At 47.0% G+C, this 27071-nt stretch overlaps 1 protein-coding gene across 2 annotated transcripts in view; it reads right to left on the bottom strand.

The window, feature by feature from the left end:
- Positions 1 to 27071, bottom strand: part of PI4KA (phosphatidylinositol 4-kinase alpha) — a 121285-nt gene that overhangs the window by 9554 nt on the left and 84660 nt on the right. For both annotated transcript variants that reach the window (XM_036277116.1, XM_036277117.1), the window contains exons 29-43: positions 26296 to 26415; positions 22407 to 22499; positions 19873 to 20029; positions 19491 to 19618; positions 14426 to 14584; positions 13968 to 14119; positions 10745 to 10852; positions 9785 to 9912; positions 8632 to 8751; positions 8405 to 8484; positions 8114 to 8307; positions 7081 to 7171; positions 6560 to 6727; positions 5789 to 5842; positions 186 to 306 (exon numbers count right to left, since the gene is read on the bottom strand). In XM_036277116.1, coding sequence (XP_036133009.1) covers positions 186 to 306; positions 5789 to 5842; positions 6560 to 6727; positions 7081 to 7171; positions 8114 to 8307; positions 8405 to 8484; positions 8632 to 8751; positions 9785 to 9912; positions 10745 to 10852; positions 13968 to 14119; positions 14426 to 14584; positions 19491 to 19618; positions 19873 to 20029; positions 22407 to 22499; positions 26296 to 26415 — 1873 coding nt within the window. The remainder of the gene's footprint in view (positions 1 to 185; positions 307 to 5788; positions 5843 to 6559; positions 6728 to 7080; positions 7172 to 8113; positions 8308 to 8404; positions 8485 to 8631; positions 8752 to 9784; positions 9913 to 10744; positions 10853 to 13967; positions 14120 to 14425; positions 14585 to 19490; positions 19619 to 19872; positions 20030 to 22406; positions 22500 to 26295; positions 26416 to 27071) is intronic.

Raw genomic sequence — 27071 nt, 5'->3', positions numbered from 1 at the left:
GGTATGGGGCAGGCAGGAAATCTGGAAGGTGGGCTAGCAAAGGCTTTGTGATGGGTGGGGTCCTGGTCCCATTGTTCTAGACAAAGGATGGGAAGTAGAGGGAACTACAGGCTGAGGCAGCGCAGGTCACAGAAGGTGTTAAAAGATGAGGGTTGAGACCTGAGGAAAGATGACAAAATACTCACGGTCTTTCTGGTGCCCCTCTTCATCTAGATAGATGTTCGTTTTCATGTTCCAGATAAACTGGTGTGCCAGAAGCTGGGATTTGGACGCTGCCCAAAGAATATATTCCCGCACGTAGCCCATCTGTAGGACAGCAAGGTCACTGTCAGCCTAGGCTTGGAGCCCCTTTCCAAGAGAGACTCTAACCCAGAGCAGCAGCAGACTCAGTGCTTGCAGACTCTACAAGAAGTGAGGCCAGCCCTGGCTGGTTTGGCTCAGCAGTTAGAGCGTCGGCCTGTGGTCCGGAGAGGCCCCGGTTCGGTTCCCGCTAAGGGCATGTGCCTCAGTTGCGGTTTGTCCCCGGCCCTGGCCCTGGTTAGGTCGTGTGGGTGGCAACCACTCGATGTGTCCCTTTCACATCGATGTTTCCCTCTCTCTCTCTCTTTGTCTCTCTCCCTCCAGCTCTATCCGAATAAAAAATGGAAAAATGTCCTCGAGTGAGGATAAAAAAAAAATTAAAAAAAAAAAAAAAAGAAGTGAGGCCAAGTGGTTTCTGGCAGTGAGCAAGCGCGCTTGGGTCTACAGTGAGTCCAGCTCAATGGCCAGGTCAATTTCTGGCTGGTCGGCCAGTGGGGTGGATAGGGCCCCCAGGGGATAGAGTTGGCAATACAGGCATGAGTTAGCTTTTGTCTCTTCTGTTCCTTCCCTGGGATTCTAAGAACTGTGACTCTCTCACCAGTTTCTGCTGTTGTCGAGTATGAAGAATGAGTAGGCCGGGTACTAAAACTTATCAGTAAACTGGCTGTTTAGAACAATGGCCCACAGTGACACAGGGGTTTCCAGAAAACTATCTAATGCACAGATACTATATGAGTTGACTCACTGTGGCCACCCATCCTATGGGACCACTCCTCCTCTTTCTGAGACATTTTCCACCACTCATAATACCAGTTTTAATTACTGCGTCCTAGGATAAAAAGGTGGTTGGCCTTTATGGAACACTCCTAGAGGAGCAGCCTCTCCTCCTACCCCCTATCTGGTAAGGTCTTCCTTGGACAGATGTCCTCAGCTTGGTGGGCGGACTTACCAAACTGGTCAAATTTCAAATAATTTGTCACTATGACTTTCCTAACTCTAATCCAGCAAATGGATCTAAAGATAAACTGAATATTCAGCTTGTAGTCTGCTTAAGCAGAAGTCTGCAGAGCTTCTGGGTTGGTGAAGGTACCTGAGAAAGTGCTTGGAGAGCAGGGAAGCTGTGTGCGCTTCCCACACACCTCGCCCATGCGGTTGTTCCCATCTTCCCCATCTGGTTGTTCCTAAGTTTATCCTTTTATCATAAACCTGGTAATATAATAAGTTTTGCTAAGACCATGAAAGGGAACTCAATGAAGTAGCAAACCGAAGATGACAAGAAAATGAAAACTGATGCAGCACAGGGTGAATAAGGAGAAATTGTCATCAGTCATTCTGGACCACAGGAAGATTTCAGCTTTGGAAAAGATTACAGCATTTTATTCCTGTATTTCTTTTTAATCCTTACCCAAGGACATTTTTGCATTTATCTTCAGATAGAGCAGGAAGGAGACAGGGAGGAAGAGAGAGAGAGAAACATCGACATGAGAGATACATATTGAGTGGCTGCCACCCACACGACCCCAACTGGGGCCAGGGACAAACTGCAACTGAGATACATGCCCTTAGTGGGAACTGAACCCGGGTCTCTCTAGACCGCAGGCCGATGGTCTAACTGCTGAACCAAACCAGCCACGGCTATTCCTGTATTTCTTAATCCATATAATATATACCTTGCTAACCAATTTGGCTGAAAAACTATACATATAAGTTTGTGGTAATTATGCAGAGTGACACAGTTCTAAAGCCAAAATTTACTAAGTGTGGTCACTTGCATCCTGTTTTCTCCTCTCCGGCCAGTAGTATTAGTTTTGGTTTATTCTTTTTTTTTTAAATCCTCATCTAAGGATATTTTTACATTTATCTTCAGACAAAGCGGGAGGGAGAGAGAGAAACATTGATGTGAAAGAGACACATCAACTGGTTGCCACCTGCATGACTCCAACTAGGGCAGGGGATGAACCACAACTGAGGTACGTGCCCTTGGCTGGAATCGAACCTGGGACTCTTTGGTCCAAGGGCGATGCTCTTACCACTGAACCAAACTGGCCAGGGCGGTTTATTCTTTTTTATAAAAATAATAAGTGCCCTGGACCAGAGAGTTCTGGGTTCGGTTCCTGCTAAGGGCATGTTACCTTGGTAGCAGTTGGCAACCAGTCGATGTGTCTCTCTCACATCGATATTTCTCTCTCTCTCTTCCTCCCTCACTCCCTCCCACTCTATCTGAAGATAAATGCAAAAAAAAAAAAAATGTCCTCGGTGAGGGAAAAAAAATGAAAATACATATATACATTTGTATCCTTTTAAGCTTAGACTTAAAAAATTCCTAAAAATAGAGAGCAAAAAATCCTTGAAACCAGTAGAGCTAGCCGAGTCCTGAGTTAGTATAACCACCCAGAGATAAATCATTTCATGTAACTTTAAAATAGACTAATCTGACTGTAGGTCCCTAATGTAAAATATACCAAGGACAACAAGGCAAAAAAATTCTGACCCAGTTTCAGTAATCACATAGTGAGTAATAATATTGGTATTGTTACTTTGAAACTATTAAAGTGGGATAAAGCAAAAGACACTATGTTAATGTTGCTAGGAACCAATAGTTTTAGTGTTAAAACAGTCAAACATGTCCCTGGCCAGTTTGGCTCAGCGGTTGGAGCGTTGGCCTGCGGTCCCGAGACCCGGATTCGGTTCCCGCTAAGGGCATGTACCTCAGTTACAGTTTGTCCCCGGCCCTAGTTGGGTCGGGCAGGTGGCAACCACTCGATGTGTCCCTTTCACGTCGATGTTTCTCTCTCTCTCTCTCTTCCTCTCTCTCGTTCCTGCTCTATCTGAACAAAAAACAAAAATATGTCCTCGGGTAAGGATAAAAAAATAAAAATAAAAAAAAATTCCACAGCCTCTCTAAAAAAAAACAAAAACAAAAAAAGTCAAACATAAAAATCAAATAAAGTTAAAAAACTATGTAATCCTACATTTGAATTGGAAATATCAGTATAATCTTATGATATATTTAAAATTTTTTTTAAAAAACCAAAGCTCTATCAGAAATGCTTAGAAACAATGACAACCCAATGGCTCTGAGCATGTTTAGCATTCAGATCACAGTGTCACAATACCATTTCTCATAAAGTGAACCAGAGTTCCTTGGAATATTGATGACTCCAAGTCTGAGGCAGAAAAATAAGAAGAACCTAGAGTATTTTGTCATTATGGAGAGCAAGGATTTTAATAAAGATAAAAGTCTAAGAAGACAATCAAGAGTTCCCAGTTCAGAGAGATGGGCCTTCAAAATAAATGTAGTTGCCCTGACTGGGTAGCTCAGTTAGTTAGAGTGTCATCTTGATACACCAAGGTTGAGGGCTCAATCCTTGGTCAGGGCACACACAAGAATCAACCAATGAATGCATAAATTAGTGGAACAACAAATCAGTGTCTTTTGTTTTTTATCCTCACCCGAGGACATTTTTCCATATTTTGTTCAGATAGAGTGGGAGGGTGAGAGAGAGAGAGAGAAACATCAACGTGAAAGGGACACATTGAGTGGTTGCCACCCGCATAACCCAACCAGGGCCAGGGACAAACTGCAACCGAGGTACATGCCCTTAGCAGGAACCGAACCCGGGTCTCTCTGGACCGCAGGCCGACGCTCTAACTGCTGAGCGAAACCAGCCAGGGCACAAATCAGTGTCTTTATCTATCCCTTCTTCTTTCTAAAATTAATCAATCAATAAAAAAACTATAGTAGACTTGTGCACATCAAACACGTCAAAATCCATGAGTTTACGATATTTGAGAGAAAAGAGAAAACTCAATGATCATCTCTAAATAATGCTAAAAAATTAGTTCATTACTTTGAAAACTAGAAAAACAATAAAGAAAAAAACTGGGAATATTTTAAAAGCAGTTTATGTAAAGTAATAGCCAAATAAAACAAACCATAGCTTACATGCTTCTCCGCATGCTAGCTGCCACACGCTACCCACTCTGGCCTGCTCCTGCTAAGCACAGACTGAACACATGGCCCACCCAGGGATGCAGTGTTCTCTGGAGGCCACTGTTGTGCTCTCACATGGAAACCCCCTGGATTAGAACCTTCTACTAGGCCCATATGGAAGCAAGCACACAGGAGGGAGAGAGGGGAAAGGGAGACGCTACTTGGAAGAAATATGCATCACGACAGTACACTGTGCTGAGACCAGTGTAAAGGTCCCACCTTAGCGAATGTGGTCCTACACAGTATCAGAATCACCTACTTAGAGCTGGAAGCCTTTGACAGCTACCTAATTAAGGCAAGACTCAACCTATCAAAAGAAGTTGGCTGTGATTCTAGAAGCACTTTGGTCTTTGGAATGAGATGAAGCATCCTACCAATCTATGGGGAAGAAGTCAGCCTCAGGACACCCAGCCACTGTGCTCACAGCTGCTATGGAGCTGTGGGAGGTGGCCCACAGGTGGGTTGGTGCTGCAAGGCTCAGTTGGGATGCAGTGGGGAAATGAGGCTGGCACAGGGCATGGGGAGGACTGGCAGCACCAGGGAAGAAACAGGTGCTGTTGCTATGCCTGTCAGACATGGGTGCTGACCTAAGGCACGAACAATGTGGGCTCTGGGTTGTGGTCACCCCCATGGTTGTTTTCTGTGCCAGACCCTGTGCTAGACATCTTACGTACATGTGCACTGTTATGGGATGAACTGTATCCCCCCTGATTCATATGTTTAAGTCCTACACCCCAGTGCTTCAGAATATGACTGTATTTGAAAATGGGTCTTTAAGGAGGTGACTAAGTTAAAATGAGGTGATTAGGATAGGCCCTAATCCAATCTGGTGTTCTTATCAAAAGAGACACACAGAGGTATAACTATGTGAGGACATGGAGAAGACAGCCTTCTACAAGTCAAGGAGAGGGGCCTCAGAGGAAATAACCCTGGCTGACACCTTGATTTCACACTTCTAGCCTCCAGAACTGTGAGAAAATAATATATCTCTGTTGTTTAAGGCCCCTCCCACCAAGTCTGTGGTCCTTTGCTATGGAAGCCATTGCAAACTAATATATCATCGAATTTTCCTCACCACTTCTCACTCTTCCTACTGAAGAGACAAGTGCGCTGAATTCAGGGAGTTAGGAAACCTGCTGAAGTTCTCATCCAACGAGTGGAGAACCTAGGCCACACTGCCAAACCTGAGCACATGGCCGAGAACACTTCCAGAACTTGCTCACTCTGCAGAGTGAGAATGGGCTCAGGTTGAGTGGGGGCCTCCTGGCCATGGACACTGGTGACAACTATGGCGGGAATGCATGTGAGAGGAGCTCTGTCTGGGACAATGGTCACAGGTTGGTGACCCTACTCCCAAGGCAGGCTGGGAACACACCTGATCACCAGGCTGGGTGTGAGGGCTGGACAGCATGTTCTTGTTGCCAAGGGCTCCCTCCCCAGCGCCCAGCACAGCTCTCAGAATGAAGAGGACAGCATGCAGAGGCACAGCCTTACCTTGTCATACCTGAGGGCCTGCACGATCTGAGGGATGTAGAACAGGATGGCATCCTGCAAATGAGGAGAAATGACCATGACCCCAGAGAGGGAGGACAATTCCTCACCTCTAGGAAAGGTGAGAACAACTGAGTATGTATGGATGTCCCTGGTTCCCCACCACCCAATCTGGGAATGGCCCTGCTGTCACTCAGCCTACAGGATACTGTCCTTGTTGAAGATCACAGCAGGATTGAGAACCTGGGAAAGCCCAGAGACAGCAAGGGAAATGATCAATGGCTCAAAACACATGATCAGTGAGTAAAAGCAAAAGGAACAAGGCTCCCATGCCTATAAGGACAGAGGGAAGGGCCCAACTGTGTTCACTGCTGCAGGCCTGCTTGGGAACAAGGGCTGAGGTTACAGCAGACCTGTGTGCTGGAGTTGTAGTAATTCAGATTTTGGAACATTCTATCAAACCCATCACTGTGCCTGTCATGTGGGGTTACTGGGCCATGAGCCTGCATGGCCACAACTGGAACCAAACTCAAGTAAACATCGTTTTTAACTCAGACACTTAAAAAGAAATATAACTAGAAAACACACCTGAATTAGAACTAAATCTATCTTCTATGACTACTTGAACAGAAATAAGGAATGAAGATGTATGAAGATGGACCAATGTTTAATCAGGCCTATGTTGGGATTGGAGATAAAGCCTGTCGTTCACCTCTCTATCTAAGCACTGTAGGGTAGTCCCACTGATGCCAACTCTAACAGGACCAGGCTTACCGGTGGGAAGGACCGCAGGACTTTTACCCCATACTGTGCTGTGAGAGGATGCGGTGGGTACATGCTGGAGAAGTAGGAGAGACCTGTGGGTGGGTCCGCAGGTGCCCAGCAAAGCACATGGCTGAGCTCAGGTGCATCAGCATCAATGGTGTGCCAGGTGACCAAGAACTGGGAAGGAAACAGGGAGAGGGTCTGCCTCAGGCAGTACTTGGGGCCCCTCTGGAAATACTCAACCCCATCCTGAATCACAAGGATGGCCTCGAAAAGATGATTATAAAGCATTCAAGACAAAGTGGGAAAAGCTTCTGGCAGTTATGTAAACCAGCATAATTTCAACTAGGGTGAAGCACATTCAATAACATAATAGACGCTTCATATGAGGAGTGGAAAACTCAGGAAAGTAGAAAAATCATTAAAACACTGAGGTCATCAGGTTTGTCACATTTCTAGTTTCCAGGCATTTCTGGAGGCCATTCTGTTTTGTGCATTTTGAAGCTATGCCCCAGCACACACTACATTACCTTGATAGCTTCAGGAATGTCACTAACGGCTCCTGGGTCCAACCGAACCAGACGGGTCACTTCACTGCCAATGGCTTCTGTGTTCTTAAACCTACAGCCACAGAGGGAATGGGTGGGATGGCCTCACCAGCAGAAGGGGACCCAGAGGGAGCCCTGAACTGGAGGAATGCAGATCAATTCCCAGAGATGTCTATTGACACATTGGCAATTCCAAACACAAGTGTTTACAATAAACAGCATTATGATCGGCTGTGATGAAATGCCAGAACTATCTCAAATAGGAATTATCCTCTCACCATTCAAAAGACACCTCCCTTTACAATCCTTGCTTTCTGAACACCCCCTTGCCCTGGCCCCCAAAGGGGCCCATCCATGGGCCAGAAGTCAACTTAGCAAGTGGGAGGGTGGGTGTAAGTTTTCAGGTGTTAACTGGCCCAGTCTAACACAAGACAGGCTTCCTATAAACACTGTCAGGCTGTGGGCCTGATCAAGAGGACTGAATGTGAACCAGTAGGAGGAAAGAAAGGTTCAACCCTGCAAGCATTCACATGGAGGGTAACGCAATCTCTCTGGTAGGATTGAATGCAAGGGCCTTGGAAGTCCCTCTCAGCTACCATCAATCTAAGAATTCTGTCCCTGTAGGAACTCCCATGGGGAAGTTACCATACCCTTGGCTGCTGGCTGACTCCTCTGAGTAGCCTGTCACTGAAAGACAATGGTCACAGGAACAAACCCAAACCCTTCCCAGGTCGACTCCCTGGTGGTAGCCATGTATTTTCTTTCCTCCTTAATAAGACTAGGGCCTGAATGGGCTGGTGTGACCTCCTTGGGCTCTCGGTTGCTGGGGTACCTTAGGTAGCAGTCTATGCTTTGTGATTACTGCACAGGAGAACTGGGTGAATGTCCAGGATGGAGGACCAGCCTACTAATATTGCATCTCCAACTGTCCTGGATGATGATATATCAAACTCCTCCCACTAAAGCCCCCTTCCTCTGGCAAAGCCCTTGTCAGGCAGGTGTAACCTGGACCCACCTGGCTGGTAGCTGCACGGCCAGGTAAGGAGAGATGCTCCAGGCAAGGTTCACATTATCTTTCCACTGCTTCTCATTCAGGCTGATGTACTTGGACCTCCAGTTGGCCACACTGTTTTCCCCGGCCTGATCCAGCTCCAGCTCTGGGGCTGACAGTGGGTTGTACCACGTGATGAGACGCTCAATCTCAGTGGCCTGGTGAGATGAGACAGACGCTGATGTGCCTTCTGCATATGCTCACGTGCTGCTCTGCTCCCCTCTCCTCCCTGGTGCATGGTGGGTGGTGCCTTACCAGCAGGGACAGCAGCAGCGTTCTGCGCTTCATGTAGTATTTGTGCAGCTGGGAGCCCCGGTTAGTCTTCTTGGACATGCCTGGGGAGGAAAGAGGAGCCACACATGTGTTCCTTGGAGGGCACTAGCCCACTCTTCGTTTCAAGAACCCAGGGGAAGCTGTCTTTCAGTACTCTGTCCAATATCTGACTCAGACCTGAGGGACCTGTCAGCAAAATTTCAACTGACCTGACTTCTTGGAGATGGTTGACATGCCGCTGGACAGGGGGTAGGTGTTGATCCAGCCTTGTGTGGCTTGTTGGCGTGAGCCGACAGCTATGTCCAGATTGCTTCGGGTGTCTTGGTTATCTGTGGGCAAACACAATGTTGCTTCCAGAATGAGGCATCTGAATTTTCACGAGAGAAGGCAATCAGCGGAAGGGCAAGAGGACATGCTTTGCAGAACTAACCCAAACATCTGAGAAGTTCTTTATTTAACCATTCTAGATGAAAAGCTTACTAAAATTTATATCTTCCTCGTAGCCTTTAAGATAGAATAAAACAAATATGGTAGTCATCTCGATAAATAATGGTGGTTATCTGTTCTCCAGCATTGTGTTGTCTTTTAATACAGCAAAAACTGAAGGACCTGTGGGAGCAGATAAGGGCTGTTTGCCCTGTTCTAAGTGGAGCCAGGAAGCTGACTTAGGAAATCACTGTGCCTGCTTTTTCATTTCTCTTTTCTTTTCCTGGCAGTCAGGTTGTCAGCTGTGGGTTTGGCTGCAGAAACTCCACTCCTCATTTCTAATTTATGGTGTGTGATAGGCTCCATGCTTAGAGAAACAAGAACATGCTTTCCTTTTGGAGGTTTGCTACTTGCTTATACTTCAGAGCCTTTTCCTTACCCCTCACCTTCATCCACCCTGTCTAGCTTTTATTCATTCTCAGAAACTCAGCTTACATGTTATCTCTTCCAGAAAACTGTCCCTGGCTCCCCAACTCCAGTGGGCCAAGTGATTCTCCTTCAAGGGTGCTTCCACAATTCCCTCCTGTTCAAATCATCTGTCGATTTGATTGTGTCCTACCAATACAGGCTGTCAGACAGGCAGCAGGTGCTTGTAAACCGAGCTGGTGCTGGAGGAAATTATGCTGAAGGCATCTGCTCAGAGCCTCTTGTGCTCATTCATGCTTCGCAGCTGGGGCTGTAGAAGTGGTGGCCAGGCAGGCTTTGGGCCCTTGATTACTGTGCAGCATGAACAAGGTCAAGGCTCAACTGGGCCCTAAGTGCTCTTCTGACCTGGCTCCTTCAGGGCTGCCCAATGCACACCTCTGTCCTGCTCTCCCCTGGCCCCCCACCTCAGCCCTGCAATCTGTGAGCAGCTGCACTGCTCAGAACCCTCACCTGGGGGAACAAGCTGGTTGGCAGTCAGGTACTTCTTATCTGAGAACATAGCAGTCCAAAATTTAATCATTATGCTTATATCTTCACGCAGCCTCTTTTCTCCTTGAGTAGGGAACTTCGGAGGACAACTTCAAACAACCACAAGAGGACAAGAGTTGAGTGCCTGGAGTCAGGGACTAGAAGGCAGCACATTATAAAACAGTGAGAGGTGCCTGGCTGATGTGGCTCACTGTTGATCATCGACTCATGCACCAAGAGGTCACTGGTTTGATTCCCAGTCAGGGCACATACCCAAGTTGTGGGCCTGATCTCCAGTGGGGGGCATGCAGGAGGTAGCCAATTGATGTTTCTCTCTCTCTCTCCCTCTCTCTAATATCAATAAAGAGAAAAAACAAAACAAAAAACAGTGAGAGGCAACACCAGTGATATCTGAATGATGAGAGGTTAGCCAAGAGCACGTCATCAGCAACAATAATCTTAATCTGCACAGGAAAGTGGGATGTTCTCAAGCCTCTTGTAATCACCTCCACCACTATCCTCAGCAATGTCTCTAGCTCTTGGCAGAATGATGTGCTTATGGCAGGTCGTGCAACCAGAGCTGTCTCCATATAATAATAATACCCATACTTGCAAAGTCCCAGGAGGCAGGTATTTGCAATTCTTTGTGCAGTAACCACTCATATTAATTGGAAAGTTAAAAGGATGCACTTAATCTCTTAAGTCAACTGAACTGAATTGTTTTCATCTCACAGGGAGGCCAGCTAAGTACACACACAGAAACAAAGCACAGTGCTGAAGATATTCAAATCCAGGGGTGCTAGGGTTGCTGAATGAGGCTGGTGGCATAAATAAGGCAGACCATTTCCTCCTGTGAGTAACTTCCGGGAGCCTGGGACAACTAGAGGCACTGTCTGGGGCTGGGCTGTCACTGGACACTGCACAGCACAGTGAGGGGAGTACCTGAAGTAGTCAAAGGCAGTCGAATAAATCTTCTCACGAAGTACATTGCGAATCGTTGCATTTGGAACCACGTCGGCATGCAGGAGGGACAGCCCCAGGGTCAGCAGTCTAAGAGAGAATCAGGGGCTCGGTCAAAGCCATGCAACCTGGACGAAACCTCTGTGGGGTCTGGGTCTACCCTGCAAAACACTAAGCCCTTGAGCTCACGGTACATCTCCAAATGACAGCTCCAGGCTGCCAGGACGGCAGTATCAGTCAGGTGATTACAGTTCACAGGTTTATTGGACCTGAATTGTCTCAGTAAAGGTTCTTAAACCTTCACTTCTGTTGGGGTAAAATGAACAATGTGTGTGTTAATCTGTCTTGGCCATAAGCTTCAGTTCAACAAACTATTGGCAAACTACTCACTGAGCCCTGGCCGGGTGGCTCAGTTGGTTGGAGCATTGTCCTGTAGACCAAAAGGTAGCAGATTTGATTCCCAGTCAGGGCACATACATAAGTTGTGGGTTTGATCCTCGGTCAGGGTGTGTGTGGGAAGCAACAAACTGATGTTGCTCTCTCACATAGATGTTCCTCTCTCTCTAAAATTAATAAACATTCTCGGGTGAGAATTAAAAAACAAAACCCAAAGAACAAAACAAAAAACCTACTCCCTGAGATGCAGTCACCTATAGGTGCTTTGTTTGTTTGTTTTTTATATTCTCACTTGAGGACATTTTTGCATTTTATCTTCAGATAGAGTGGGAGGGAGAGAGGGGGAAAGAGAGTGAGAGAGAGACATGGATGCGAGAGAGACACATTGACTGGTCGCCACCCACACGACCCCAACAGGGGCCGGGGACAATTGCAACCAAGGTATGTGCCCTTAGCAAGAACCAAACCCAGGACTCTGCCACGGGCCAACGCTCTAACTGCTGAGCCAAACTGGCCAGGGCACCTGTAAGTGCTCTGTAGGTACAACATTTAATTAAAGTGTTTTTTTGTGTGTGTTTTTTTAAAATTTTTTTTATCCTCACCTGAGAACATTTTTTTCCATTTTTTTGATAGAGTGGGAGGGAGAGAGAGAGAGAGAGAAACATCGATGTGAAAGGGACACATCGAGTGGCTGCCACCCACACAACCAACCAGGGCCGGGGACAAACTGCAACCGAGGTACGTGTCCTTAGCGGGAACCAAACCCGGGCCTCTCTGGACCGCAGGCCAACGCTCTAACCTCTGAGCCAAACCAGCCAGGGCTAATTAAAGTTTTTTAAAGAAGAGATGCAACAAGAACCTGCTTCTGCCAGGTCAGGGCTTCTGAACAAGCATCACAGACTAGCACTGTCTGTAATGCTTGTTCAGAAGCATTACAGACAGTGCTAGTCTGTGATGAGGTTAAGTACAGGAACAGAGAGGGAGCACCTAATCATTTATAGAACATGTGGATCTTTCTCCTAATTCATTCTCATTGCATTTTATAAAGGTATAGATAGATGACAGATTTAAAATTAGGAAAAAAAAGAACTAGCCCTTTTCATGGTGGTTTGAGAACAGCCCAGGCAGTGCCCAGTGGGCTGTAGAAACATGGGTCTGGAGCTCATGGAAGGGACAGACAGAGCTGATATCACTGGTAGGCAGCAGGAAGGGGTATAGGCAGGAGAAGAGGCATACCCCAGTGGGTGGGCTCTGCACCTTCCCTCCATCTGACCACCCAGGCATGTGCAGGTCCAGCTCAGACCCAACCCCACATCAGGCTGGCCCTTCCTGCTATGTCCAGAGCACCCCTGGTCATTGCACCTGGATTGAATAACCCTACTCCCTGCAATCAGACCACACGTCCCAAAGAGAATTATGTGCCCTCCCCTCGTGTGTCTGGTGTTTCACCTAGGACTTGGTGTGCAGTTGGCATGATCAGAAGTTTTCTGTGGACATCTCAGAGGGATAAAGTGACCTGCTCAAAGTCATCACTGGCCTCTCAGCCTGACCCTGTCACACCACCTGTTATTTTTTTTTAATTCTCACCCTAGGATATTTTTTCCACTGATTTTGAGACAGAGTGAAAGGGAGGGAGGGGAAGAGAGAGAAAGAGAAAGATGGATGTGAGAGAGACACATCAATTTGTTGCCTTCTGCATGCGCCCTAACTTGGGCTGGGGATTGAACCTGCGACCCAGGTATGTGCCCTTGACCAGGAACTGAACCCACAACCCTTTGGTGCATGGGCCAATGCTCTAACCACTGAGCATACCAACCAGGATTATTTTCTTTTAAAGCCCGGCCGGTGTGGCTTGGTGGACTGAGAGTCACCCCATGGACTGAGAGGTCCCAGTTCAATTCCCAGGCAGTGTACATGCCCAGGTTGTGTGCTCAATCCCCAGTAGGGGGCATGCAGGAGGCAGCTGAGTGATGTGTCTCTCATACATCGATGTTTCCATCTCTCTCCCTCTAAAAACCAATAAAAACATATAAAAAAAAGATTTTTTTAAAAACTGATTTTTAGAGAGAGAGAAAAATGGAGAGGGAGAATGAAAGAAACATCTACGTGAAAGTAAAACATTGATTGGCTGCCTCCTGCACGCCCCCAACGGGGGATCAAACCCCCAACTTGGGCATGTGCCCTGACTGGGAATTGAGCCAGTAACATTTTGGTGTATGGGATGAGGACACCACCTGCTATTTTTCACTCACCACTATGTCACCAAAATGGTGACGCCATTTTGTTGCCATCCACCCCCAATTTAGAAAGGATGATCATCCCTAGCCAGTTTGGCTCAGCAGTTAGAGCGTTGGCCCACAGACCAATGAGTCGAGGGCTGAAGTCTGTCTGGTCAAAGGCATGTACCTAGGTTGCGGTTCATCCCCGGCCCTGGTCAGGTCATGTGGGAGGCAACCAGTCAATGTGGCTCTATCACATCAATGTTTCTCTCTGTCTCTCTCCCTCTCTCTCACTCTGTCTGATGATACATGGAAAAAAATCCTCAGGTGAGGAATAACAAAAAAGATGTCTGCCTAACATTTGGCTGCCCAGGTTCATGAGAAGATGAGCTTCCTGGATACTCCCCTGCTGTGGACAGAACAATGCCCAACTTTCCCAGCCCTGAAGGGCGCAGTGGGCCAGGTCACTTGTGTATATACTGGGGGCTCAGTCAGTTTCCGGTGAATAAATGACCAACCATAGGAAATCCCCTTGCAGAGGGCCCATAGCAACAGCAACTCAGCCCCCCAAGAGGAGGAGAGCCCCTCACTTGAAGCGGGGCCCAATGGCTGCCACATGCCGGTTCATGCTCCCCTTGGCCCCGCCGATGTTCAGGGACATGGAGCGCTGCAGCAGGCTCGAGAAGATCTCCACTTGGTCAGAACTGCAGTACTTGGCAATCTCGAACCGCTGCACCAGGAACTGAGAGGGAAGGACAATATGCTACCGTGCTGGGGCCTGGCTGGCCCATCCCCATAGCCAGCTTGGCCAGCTGGGAGGGGCTCTGTGCTCAGGAGGGCAGGTGGTGGTCTGAGGGAAGCAATGAGAGGCCAACAGGGGCCTGTGGAGAAGGCTGGAACAGCCAATGCCCACCCCCAGGTAAGACAACCTTAACCCTAGAGCCCCATGCTCACTACGCCACGGGCCCCAGAGGAAGCCCCCACCCCTGTAGCTAGAGGGGGCTGAGCACAGCTGAGTCTGGGGAGGCAGTGGGGCCCAGGCACATACGTCAATCCAGATGTAGTGAGGGGTCACTTCGGGAGCACAGGGTTTGGGCTGACTTGCTTCTGATGCTGCCAGGGGGTCTGCCTCCTTTATCTCCGCAGAAAAAAGGCCGAACTTCTGCTCCACTGTCATCTGCCAGGCCCCTGCCATCTCTCGTAAAAACTGCAAGTACACAATGGCTGTTAGCCCCTCGTAAAGCACAGAAAGGTGCTTACTAATTATTCTTTTTTTTTTTTAATTTATTTTTTTAATCCTCACCCGAGGACATTTTTCCATATTTTGTTCAGATAGAGTGGGAGGGAGAGAGAGAGAGAAACATCGACGTGAAAGGGACACTTCGAATGGCTGCCTCCCACACAACCTAACCAGGGCTGGGGACAAACTGCAACCGAGGTATGTGCCCTTAGTGGGAACTGAACCTGGGTCTCTCTGGACCACAGGCCGATGCTCTAACCGCTGAGCCAAACCCGGCAGGGCACTAATTATTCTTTATTATAAAAGGAATAGATGCTCACTGAGCAAAGTTTATAAACCAAGGAAAGTATAAATAAAAAATAAAGATCACCCACCTATTATCCCACTTGTCAGACTTAAAAATTTTTTAATACGAAACCCATTCTTGAACTATTACCAGGCCATGTTCTGTGTGGTGGTAGCCAGGGCTGCTTTGTGATGGCAGGCCTCTGAACTAGCAAGGGCAGAACTGGACTCTGGCTCCAGAGTCCACCCCACATGGACCGTGCATAATTCCTTCATGCCACTAACCAGGCTAGGGAATAACTGTAGGAGATGAGTGGAGTCTGCAAATGCCACTGGGCTGGGCAAGGGGTTCTGCAGGGGAACAGCTTTCCCTGTTGGCCTGACAATACCAGGCAGCTCTTTCAAGGGTGTCCAGACCCACCTGCACCGTGGTGCCAGGTGCCTGAGCAACATCGGCTAGGGATAGTTCATTTGTTTTGAGTCCTAAATTTGAGCACCATACCAACGGATCAGAGTTTGTCTCTACCCTAGACCCTCATACTGAAATGAGATCAACAAGCTCACTAGCACTTTATCACTCTACGATTGTAAAAGATATCAAGACAGTATCAATGACTGCCTCTGAAGTTACTTTTATTTTTTCATTAGGCTTCCAACTTCTCTATAACGAGCATATATATTATTTTTAAAACAGAAAAACTTAAAAATCAGAATGCAACAATACAAAAGGCAGAAGTGCCCTGGCCGGTTTGGCTCAGCAGTTAGAGCTTCGGCCCATGGACCAGACAGCGGGTTTGATTTCCGCTAAGGACACGGCATGTACCTCTGTTGCAGTCTGTCCCTGGCCCCGGTTGGAGTTGTGTGGGTGGCAGCCAGTCGATGTGTCTCTCTCACATCGATGTTTTTCTCTCTCTTCCTCCCTCCCGCTCTATCTGAAGATGAATGCAAAAATGTTCTCGGTGAGGATAAAAAAACAGAAACAAAAAACAAAAGACACAGAAGTAAAAGTAGAAAGGCCTCATGGGGTGTTGCTGGGCCTGGACAGCAGGTTCTCACAGTGGCCAAGATGAGGAGTGAGAGGAAACAGATGACCTTCAATCCTCAGCTAACAGTAAGAAAGATCTGGATAATGATGATGATGATGATAATAATAATAATAAGTATATATATGTATATGTATCTCCCCACATATATCTGTCAGACTGTTGAGTGGTGGATAAAGAAAGCCACAAGGGCCTGGCTGGTGTGGCTCAGTGGTTGGGCATTGACCCATGAACCAAGAGGTCACTGGTTCGATTCCCAGTCAGGGCACATGCCCAGATTGTGGGCCTGATCCCCAGGGGTATGCAGGAGGCGGCCAGTCAATGTTCTCTCTCATCAATGTTTCTATCTCTCTCTCCGTCTCCCTTCCTCTCTCTCTAAAATCAATAAAGAAAAAAAAAGAAAGAAAGCCACAAGGAACTGATTCCCAGAGAGTAGATTTCTCTGAGAAGCAGCAAGCCCTAGCAGCTTCATGGATTAGCACTAGGTCTGGGTACAAGTGGGTGGATGAGGCCTGCCTAAGGCTGAGTGACCTGAAGCCAGCAGAGTTACTGGTGATGACTGGGGTTTGTGGGGACAGACCAAAGTTTGAAAGACTCCAAATGAAACAGCAATTTGCTTGGCATAAAAATCCTTCCATGACTAATCTTCCTAATTTTGCTGGGAAAAAAAAAACTAAGTTAAAGTGGGGTGAAAAGTGGGAAGAAGCCATGCTTCTTGCCAAGACTAGTCCCCTTGGGGGGGGGGGGTAGGAACCTTCATTTTAGCCACTTGACATAAGAAAGACCTACTAATTGCTGGAAAAATAAATTAGCAGTCCTTCTTAGTCTCCACTGCTTTTATTTTATTTTTTGTTAATCCTCACCCACGTATATTTTTCTACTGATTTTTTAGAGAGTGGAAGGGAGGGAAAGAGAGAGAGAGAGAAACACTGATGTGAGAGAGACACATCGTTCAGTTGCTTCCTGCACTACCCAACTGGGGCTGGGGATCGAACCTGCAACCCAGGTATCTGCCCTTGACCCAGAATGGAACCCATGACCCTTTGGTCCATAGGCCGACACTCTAACTGCTGAACCAAACTGGGCAGGGCTCTATGCTTTTTTAATTTATTTTTTCTTTTTGCATTTTAGAGAGAGAAAGGGAGAGGGAGATAGAAACATCGACGAGAGAGAACATCGACTGGCCACCTCCTGCATGCCTCTCACTGGGGATTTGGCCCACAGGGCATGTGCCCTGACTGGGAATTGAACTGGCAACCTCTTAGTGCATGGGTCGGCGCCCAACCACTGAGCCACACCGGCCAGGCTCCATGCTTTTTAAAAAATCCTCATCCGAGAACATTTCTGCATCTATCCTCAGAAGAGAGGGAGAAAGAGAGGGAGGAAGAGAGAGAGAGAAACATCGATGTGAGAGAGACACATCGACTGGATGCCATCCACACGACTCCAACAGGGGCTGGGATGAACTGCAACCGAGGTACGTGCTCTTAGGGTGAATCGAACCCAGGTCTCTCTGGTTTGTGGGTAGATGCTCTAACTTCTGAGCCAAACTGGCCAGGGCAGGGCTCCATGCTTTTTTATGCACAAGGTCTCAGTACCCAACCAGAAAATTTAAAACATTAAAGAAAAAAATAAACAGAAACCAACCCACAGATTACCCTGATACTAGAACTAACGAACCAGACAAGGATTTAAAAATAATTATTATACATATGTTCAAAGATGTAAAAGATAAAGATGCAAAGAATAGGTGAAATACAAAGACTCTTACCAGAGCAATGTAAACTACATAAAAAAAATCCTATAAATCAGAGGATTATATCTGAAATAAAAATATATCAGATGGCTAAATAACACAATGAATAAGGCAAAAGAAAATATCAGTGAGCCCTGGATGGTCTTGCTCAGCAGTTAAAGCATCAGCTCGTGGATGGAAGGGTTGAGGGTTTGATTCCTGGTCAAAGGCATGTACATAGGTTGCAGGTTCAATCCCCAGCCCCAATCAGAGTTGTGTGGGAGGCAACCAGTCAATGTGTTTCTCTCTTACATCGATATCTCTCTCTCTCTCCCCTCCTCCTTAAATCCCACTCTATCTAAAAAAATCAATGGAAAAATATGCTCAGGTGAGGATAAATAAATATATATGTACATATATATAAATAAATAAATATATTATATATATATATATATCAGTGAATTAGAAGATAGACCAATTAATATGAACCAAAATGAAACAAAGAGGGGGAAAAAATGAAAATGACTGTTAATGACCAATGGGACAATATCAACTCACCAACATATGACTTTTAGAAAAAATATTATAAGATGTATGACATATGTAATAGTAAAATAAATGAAAACAGAACATAAAGGATGACAGGGAGAAAATGGGTATATATGGTGGCAATGGTATACAGCTATCACTGAAGAATCCTCTGCCTGACAATAACAACAGCCACCCCCACAAATGCAGTTAGCAGTTCCTGATAGCTTATTACATGCTGGGCCCTGTTCCTGGCTTGTGATGTGAATTAGTCATTTAATTCTCATAACAACTCCATGCCATAAGTGCCCTTGTTATTGTTCACATTGCACAGATGAGGAGCACTGCTCTGGAGTCAGAACCCTGCAGGCTTGCAGCCTGACTCCCATAGGCCCTTCTGCACACTCTCTGATGAAAGCAGAGCAGGCCAGGCTGAGAACCCAGTGCCACCTTAGTTCCACCTAGAAAGGGTCCAGGAGCCACTGATTAGCCCAGCCTCCCAGCTGACTTCTTCTGAGAGGCAGGGGCAAGTGCCTCTTCCTGTCTACACAACTCCCACAAAAGCCAACTGAATCAAAACATTTCCTCAAACTCTGAATGGTGTCCCCAACACAAACTCCATGCAGTTATAAAATATGTTAAGTATTATGATTATTGCCATTACCACCTGCCTAGAACATTCTAATTCCATCTTTGGAAATACTCCAATTTCCCTCAGTGGAAAAGAAAGAAAAAACACATCCTTTTTGACCACTTAGCTGATCGTAAGAAACACAGTCAAATTTACTGTTACCGTGAAGATGAACAGAACCTTTGAAAAATAAAACTCTTCTTAGGTGTTCATTCAATTAGCCGAAAGGGCATACATGACCTTCCCTGAGGACCCCCTCCAGTAGCAACTTCAGAAACATGGAAAAAAGGAAGGCTGCTCCTCCTAAAACTAGCAGGCCAAGAGAAGTATTCCTTGTGGACAAACACAACCATTCCCAATCCCATTTGATGTTAATAGGTATTCCAATCTCAGAGAAATGGCTCCCCCTACTGAGTTTTAGAAAAGTAACAGCTTCTAGGCACCACTGGGATGCTTTTAACATATATTCCCTCTAGTCACCATGACAGTCCTGTGGTCAGGCATTAGTATCACACTGTTACACATAAGGAGACTGAGACCCCAGAGGGTGAGGGTCTTGCCCAGGGTCTCTAAGTTCTTCAGCTGAAGATAAGCTCTCTCCATCTCTCACTCTGCCCAACCCTTAAGAGCAGACCACCACCAGTGTCCTACCGGCACTTCCACTCCGTTCTTGCCGGCCAGTAGCCACTCCCAGCACGCCAGGGCAGTCTCCATGCCAAGCTCATTGAACATCCGGAGGGGACCCCAGCACAAATGATGGAGGAGCTGTGGGTCACAATCTGGAACCAAACACACAGTTTAGAGGCCTTGAACAATGGCTGAACCCACAGCCTCCCCACGTGAGCAAGATAGTCAGTACCAGCTGGGCCAACTATGGCCTTTTATTTACTTCCACCCACCAAAGAGGCTACAGAGATTTCTATGGCAGGAGCTTCAGTTCTTTCTTCAGCCAGAACTCCAGTCCACTAAGGATGATGAAGGCCAACAATTTCTTTGCAAATGAGCCTAGAGGTCCACAGTGCTGGTCCCTTACCTTTGCTGCTGATGAGCATCGCTGTCAGCTTGAACATGGCCTGTGTGTAGTGCTGAGTATTATTGAGGTTTAGTGCTGTGTTCAGCTCCTGGATCATCATTTTGTTTAGGTTATATATCTGGCCTGTGGCATCAGAGAACCGAATCATTCCAGACACCTGCAAGAAGCAAGCCATGTCAGCAAAGGTGCACATAATTCAGGCACATGAGAGAGGTCCTGGCAGCCTCCTAACCATAAGCAAGAGAGGACTGAAGGGATGCTTCACTGTCCCTGACTAGAGTTTATGCATGCAGAGAGTGACAGGCTCATGTCAATGAGGCTACCACTGCTCACAGCTTTTGGGGAACTTCTCTTTTAGAAATGAATGTTCCCATCATTCTAGATGGTCCTTGAAGACAGGGAGCTGGTCTTGTCATCTTTGTAATCCAGCACTGAGCCTGGGGTCTGACTCCTGTGGGGCCACATGACCATGGGTTGAATCAAGTTCCTTTAGAATCAATCAATGACTTAATAAAATCAGCCTATTTTTTTTTTTCATCCTCACTCGAGGACATTTTTTTTTTTTTGGCATTTGTCTTCAGATAGTGGGAGGGAGAGAGGGAGAAAGAAAGAGAGAGAGAGAAACAGTGATGTGTGAGAGAGAGAGACACATCGACTGGTCGCCACCCACATGACCCCAACTGGGGCCGGGGACAAACTGCAACTGAGGTCCGTGCCCTTAGCAGGAACTGAACCCGGGTCTCTCTGGTCTGCGGGCCAACACTCTAACCGCTGAGTCAAACTGGCCAGGGTAGCCTCACTATTTTTAATTAATTAATTAATAAAAAATTTTTTTCTTTTATTTATTGATTTGAGAGAGAGAGAAAGGGAGAGGAAGAGGGAGAGAGAGATAGAAACATTGACTGGCTGCCTCCTGCATGCCCCCCCACTGGGGATTTGGTCCACAACCTGGGCATGTGCCCTGACCGGGAATAGAACCAGTGACCTATATTGGTGCATGGGTCTGACACTCAGCCACTGAGCCACTCCAGCCGGGCAGCCTCACTATTTTTAAAGTCATACATAATTTCTACCCTCAAGTACAGACTTCCCACCACCACTGGGAATTCAAAACACATGGGACAGGAGCTCAGAACAATTGCCAGTGACTGGAAACATCAGGTCAGTGGTAGCTGAGCAAAGCAAGGGTCCCACTGCCAGGCCTGATGGGAAGAGTGACTGCTAGAATAAGCAGGTTGCAGCCCTGGCCAGTTTGGCTCAGCGGTTAGAGTGTCGGCCCGCGGACCAAAGAGTCCCGGGTTTGATTTTGGTCAAGGGCACATAACTACCTCAGTTGCAGTTTGGTCCCCGGCCCTGGCTGGGGCCCTGTGGGAGGCAGCAAATCGATGTGTCTCTATCACATTGATATTTCTCTCTCTCTCTTTCTCGTCCTCCCACTATGTATGAAGATAAATGGAAAAATATCCTTAAGTAAGGATTAAAAAAAAAAAGAAGAAGCAAGTTGTAGAGCTCTCGGGGCAGGTGAGTCCCCTACTCAGACCAGGCCACTGACAGACTTTCAGGGACCTCTGAAATGGGGTAGGCTAGCTTCTGTGTTTTATGGATGAGGAAATTGGGACCGAGAGGTAAAGTGACTTCAGGTGGAGATAAACTGGTGTGGGGGACAAAAGCCCTCATGGTAGTCAGATTTGGTTCCCAATCTTGCGGTCTGTGTGAGTTTGGCAAGTTACTTAATCTTGGGAGCCTGAACTTCTTTTTTTCTTATTCAGCTAGAGAGGAAGGGAAAGAGGGAGAAAGAGAGAGAGAGGGAAACATCGATGTGAAAGGGACACATCAAGTGGTTGCCTCCCGCACGACCCAACCAGCACTGGGGACAAACTGCAACCAAGGTATGTGCCCTTAGTGTGAACCAAACCCTGGTCTCTCTGGACCACAGGCCAATGCTCTAACCGCTGAGCCAAACTGGCCAGGGCGGGAGCCTGAGTTTCTTTATCTGTAAAACTGAAATAATAGTATGGCCCCGGCCGATTTGGCTCAGCAATTAGAGTGTTAGCCCACAGACCAAAGAGTTGAGGGTTCTATTCCCGGTCAAAGGCATGTACTTCAGTTATGGGTTCAATCCCTGGCCCCGATCAGGGTCACGTGGGAGACACCTAATCGATATGTCTCTCTAACATCGATGTTTTTTTCTCTCTCTCTCTCACTCCCTCCCATTCTATCTAAAAAAAAGAAAGAAATAGTACATATACCTCACCAACTGCCCTGGATAATACATGGAACTCAACGAATGTTGTTACCACTTAACAAATAAATAAGAAAAGTAGAATGCTTCAGTGTAGCCCCAGTGTGGTGAGTGATTGTCATACATGTTTTAGGCTGTGCTGATGGACCCAGGGCCCCATGCCTTCAAATCCACCTAAAATGAGTGAGTTCCATATTCACCAGACTCCTTGTTCATTTTATATTGGGAAGAGGCTAACATCAGAACAAGAGGACACTTTGAAGGTCCTCAGACACAGGAGCAGAAGAAGTACCTCGCCTGCATAGCGGTTGCGCAGATTCAGGGATGCCATGAAGTTGGAGTAATCTTTCTTCACACAGGCTGGGCGCTCGGTAAGCTGAGTTGCCTACAGACAAATATTAATAATTACTTCAGACCATCGCAAATTATTTTCATCATGTTTATCATGGCTAAACCTAAGTCCAATTAAGAAGTAAAGTTCAGGATGTGAGGGCGATCTGGCTGCGACATCTGTCACCCCATTGATTGCCAGGGTTGATTCGGCTGATCTGGCTGGCTAGGCGGGTGTCCCCCTCCTCCCTCAACCGATCCATGTTCGTCCCTCCCGAAGCTGCGCGCTCGGTCGAAGAGGACGACCTTCCCCCCAGAGGAGAGGACCGGTCTTCAATCAAGGGTATACGAGTAGCGGCACTCCCCTGCTAGAACCTCCAAACAAGCTCTCAAGAAGTAAAGTTCAGATCCAGGGGTTATTAAAAAATCTTTAGTGTTGGCAAGTTAATAAAATAAAATGAAATACTTTAGAACACCCTCTAGTCTGGTATGTCCCATGGAAAAAAGATTAAAAAATCTTACTAGGAAAAATTTCTCTGGAAGGAAGCCCATACTACAGCTTCACTTTGCCATCCTGACTACTTTCATCCCAGTGGCAAACAGGCCTTTGAAACAGAAATTCATCGTAAACTGTGAAAATCATCGTTCACTGCAATGGCAATGTTGTCAAGTTAATGGTCACGGGATGTCCCCTCTGTGATGGTGCTGCTTAGAGATGGTAGAGGGTGACTGAAGTGACAGCAGTGACAGAGCCAGCAAAAGCTGCAGGGGCTCTTAAACATCCACTCACTGCTGTACAGGGGCACACTGAGTAGAGATAACCCACAAAATGGGGAAAACATCCCCTCACTTCTTCTGCTTCAGCCTCAGCCCCCAGCCTATTGCCCACGCCTCCAGGACTCTGGGTCTCAGTGACTTCTCTCTTTAACTCTGGCGCTCACTGCTTTGCCCAGCTTTACTAAAGACTACAAATATTCATTAATTACCTCTTACATGCCTTCAGCACCTTTTATCAGAAACCAACACAACCTATCCACTGCTTGACTTACGGATATTAATGGGGAAAATGAATTTCTCAACTGTTGGAATTTTGAGACTTTTTTTTTTTAATCTTCACCTGAGGACATTTTTCCATTTTTTGTTCAGGTAGAGTGGGAGGGAGAGAGAGAAACGGGGAGAGAGAGAGAAACATTGACGTGAAAGAGACACTTCGAGTGGCTGCCACCTGCAAGACCAACCAGGGCTGGGGACAAACTGCAACCGAAGTACGTGGCCTTAGCGAGAACTGAACCCGGGTCTCTCTGGACCGCAGGCCAACGCTCTAACTGCTGAGCCAAACTGGCCAGGGTAGAATTTTGAAATTTTTTATTTGAAGAGGTGATAATGAGGGTCAGGAGAAGAAAATATAAATTTTGAGAAAAACCAAAATACAAGCAAGAACAAAAATATATGGTTTTGGCCCTGGCCGGGTAGCTCAGTTGGTTAGAACGCTGTCCCAATACATCGGGATTGTGGCTTTGATCCCCGCTTGGGGAACATATAAGCAGCAGCCAGTGAATGCATGGATGAGTGGAGCAATGGATCAGTGTTTCTCTCTCTCTCTAAAAAAAAAACAAAACAATCAATCAATAAATAAAACTTTAAAAAAATATATGATTTTCTTGTAAAACTTTTAGGCTGGTTTATTAAAAAAAAAAAAAAAGGGCACCCAAAACTGTTTTATGTTTTTTGGCATCAAGCAGGCCTGCATTGGGACCTGGCTCTGCCACTGACCAGCTGTGAGACCCTGGGGAGGTTACTTACTGCCCCTCAGATTCAATGTGCTCCCCTTTGCAAAGCAGAGATAACAGTGTTTTCATCAGGCTGTAAGGGAACTCAACCATGCCCACAGAGCCCTGGGGCAGCAAATGGCACTGGTGGGCCACAGGGCAGGCCAGCCCTCTCTCTGGCTCACATGTCCAGTACACTGAGGGGTGGCAGATGTCCTGCATAAGTTTTCTGATTCAGTTCTCTGGGCAGCATGACCAGATGTCCTGAAATCACATTTCTGAAAGGGCTCCGAGTGTCATGTGATGGAGAGATGTCACTCTGGGGTCTGTAGACTTTTGCTTTCCATGGAGCAGGGGCACTTAGGCCAGGATCTCCAGCACAGCAACAATCAGAACACAATAAAAAGTATCCTTTTGTCTTTAGCAACAGAAAAGGAAAAACCTAACCAAAATCTAATTTTCTGATGAGTAATATTGAAGTCTTTTAGGTAAAATTGATCTCTCACAAGTCAGCTGGCTAGAGTCTAGAGAAAGACCACAAATTGTCACATGCATTCTTGGTCTATGTAAGCCCTGCTTCTGGCTTCTGCTGGTGTCCTCAGATTGGTGGGGAGACCCAGGGTTGGGGAACTGAGCCAATGCCACTTGGTCCTGCCAGAGCAGCATGGCCTGAGGGTGGCAGCCTAGCCTCTATTGCCTATGTCTGGGAAGATTTGTTCTGCAGAGAAAACGCAGTAACCTTTTGGTGAGTGCTCTGAGGATGACATGAGGTAAGCAGATACTGGCTTTGCCTGGCCAGTGTGGCTCAATGATTGAGCATCAACCCACGCACCAAGAGGTCACTGGTTCAATTTCCGGTCAGGGCACATGCCCAGGTTGTGGGCCAAATACCCACTGGGGGTGTGCAGGAGGCAGCCAATCAATGTTCTCTCTCATTGATGTTTCTATCTGTCTCTCCCTCTCCCTTCCTCTCTTTCTAAAATCAATAAAGAAAAAAAAATTAAAAACAACAAAAACAGACACTGGCTTCTGCTAATGGGCTCCTCCCTTCCTCCTGAGGTCACTGGGCAGTCCTGAAGCCCTCCCTCCCTGGTGCTTAGCTGCTATACCTCCATCACACCAAAACCTTAAAAGATAGGCAGGCAGCCCTGGCCAATTTGGCTCAGCGGTTAAAGCATCAGCCCGCAGACAGAGAGTCCCGGGTTCGGTTCCTGCTAGTGGCGCGTACCTCGGTTGCAGTTTGTCCCTGGTCCCGGTTGGGGTCATGTGGATGGCAACCACTCAATGTGTCTCTCTTGCGTTGAAGTTTCTCTCTCTCTCTCTTCCTCCCTCTCTCCCTCCTGCTCTATCTGAGAATAAATGTGGGAATGTCCTCGGGTGAGGATTAAAAAAAAAAGATAGGCAGGCAGTTATTCACACCCCACCCTGTGAGAGTTAAGAAGCACCAAGGGAGCACAGAGCCATGCTGGGTTCAGATATTGACAGAGGCCCTGCACTGGGCCCTGAGGTTGGGAGACATCGAAGTGCAACGCTGCCAGTAAGATAACCCATTCTCAACTCCCTGCTTTGATCCTAGGCTCGAATTTAACTCAGAAAGCACTACTTAGTAGATGTGCTGCCCTCTGAGTTAATCTCGAGTAGAACAAGATGAAGCTGAAGACGTGTGTGTACAGTTCAGCATCTGCTGAATATAGGACCATCAGGAAGTTGTTGAAAATCAACATGACTATAAAATGCTGCTGACAGTATCTAAGAGATCAGTTTCCTTCCTAATGAAGGTGGACTCGCAGACATCCAAATCTGACCTCATTAATGAATCAAGCTTAAATTTCCATCAGTCCCTATTTTCCAAACAGAAGCACAGTAAGGAAATGCTTGCTTTACCGACCAGTTGTTCGCTGAACCTGGGGATCTCTCACAAGATTCCGATCTAGTGGTAGACACTCTGAGCGCCTCTTACAGACAGCCTGTGGGTGGCCAGGTGGCTTTCATGAAAAGCTACACATCAGCTTTGGCCCTTCCCCCCCCACTGGCTTACACAGTTGAAGGAGCTCACTGCTCCCCAGGAGCTCTTTCACATACCCCGAGAGTCGTGTTCTGCTTGTTGTAGCTGGCAAAGTGAAGAATGCTCTCGGTGGCCATAGCCAGCCCTGTGTGCTGAGACAGTCCTGACACCCAGTTCTGATGTTTGTTTAGATATTCCTGAAACAGGAAAACATGTTTTACTTTAAAGGTAAAAATAACGCTTTATAAACTGAGGCAGTAAAGCAAACACTGGTGCCAGTGCCAGGTCTGCCCCTTCCTGACTGCTGTGGGACTCTCAGTAAGTGAGAGAAAGCCCCTCTCTGACTGGCTGTTGCTTCCATGTGAACAAGGACAAAGCAGGTCCCCAGAGTGGCTGGCACACAGTAAATGTGAGGACCACTGATTCCTTAGCACATCCTTGTGAACATTTGTTATTTGCCAAGTGCCGGGAAAACAGCTGCAGAGCCCTGGTCCTGCTGTCGACATGCAGGCAGTTCGGCAGTTCTAGTGCTGAGCAGCCCTGCTGAGAAGGGCAATGTGCTGGACAGCAGGAAGGCAGAGAAAGTGCCTAAGTCCGCTGGAAGAAGACACAGGGGTAGAGACGTACCTGACACAGCCTGGAGATATGAGTGGGCCTCTGGGGACCCCAGGGTTAGATACTGCAGAAGTGGCAAGTACAAAGGGCAAGAAGATAGGGGGTGAGCCCAGGCCAGAGACAGGCCAGGTTTGAAAGGCCTTGTGTGTTGGGCAAAGGAGTTTAGGAAAAATCATGTAACTCCCCTCAGGAAAATGTACATTTACACACAAAAGCATTCCTACGGTTTTGGAGAGTT

Source organism: Molossus molossus, unplaced genomic scaffold (assembly GCF_014108415.1).
Source record: "Molossus molossus isolate mMolMol1 unplaced genomic scaffold, mMolMol1.p scaffold_m16_p_22, whole genome shotgun sequence".
NCBI lineage: Eukaryota > Metazoa > Chordata > Mammalia > Chiroptera > Molossidae > Molossus > Molossus molossus.
The sequence above is the reverse complement of the archived record's forward strand: the minus strand, read 5'-3'. Positions and strand labels throughout refer to the sequence as shown.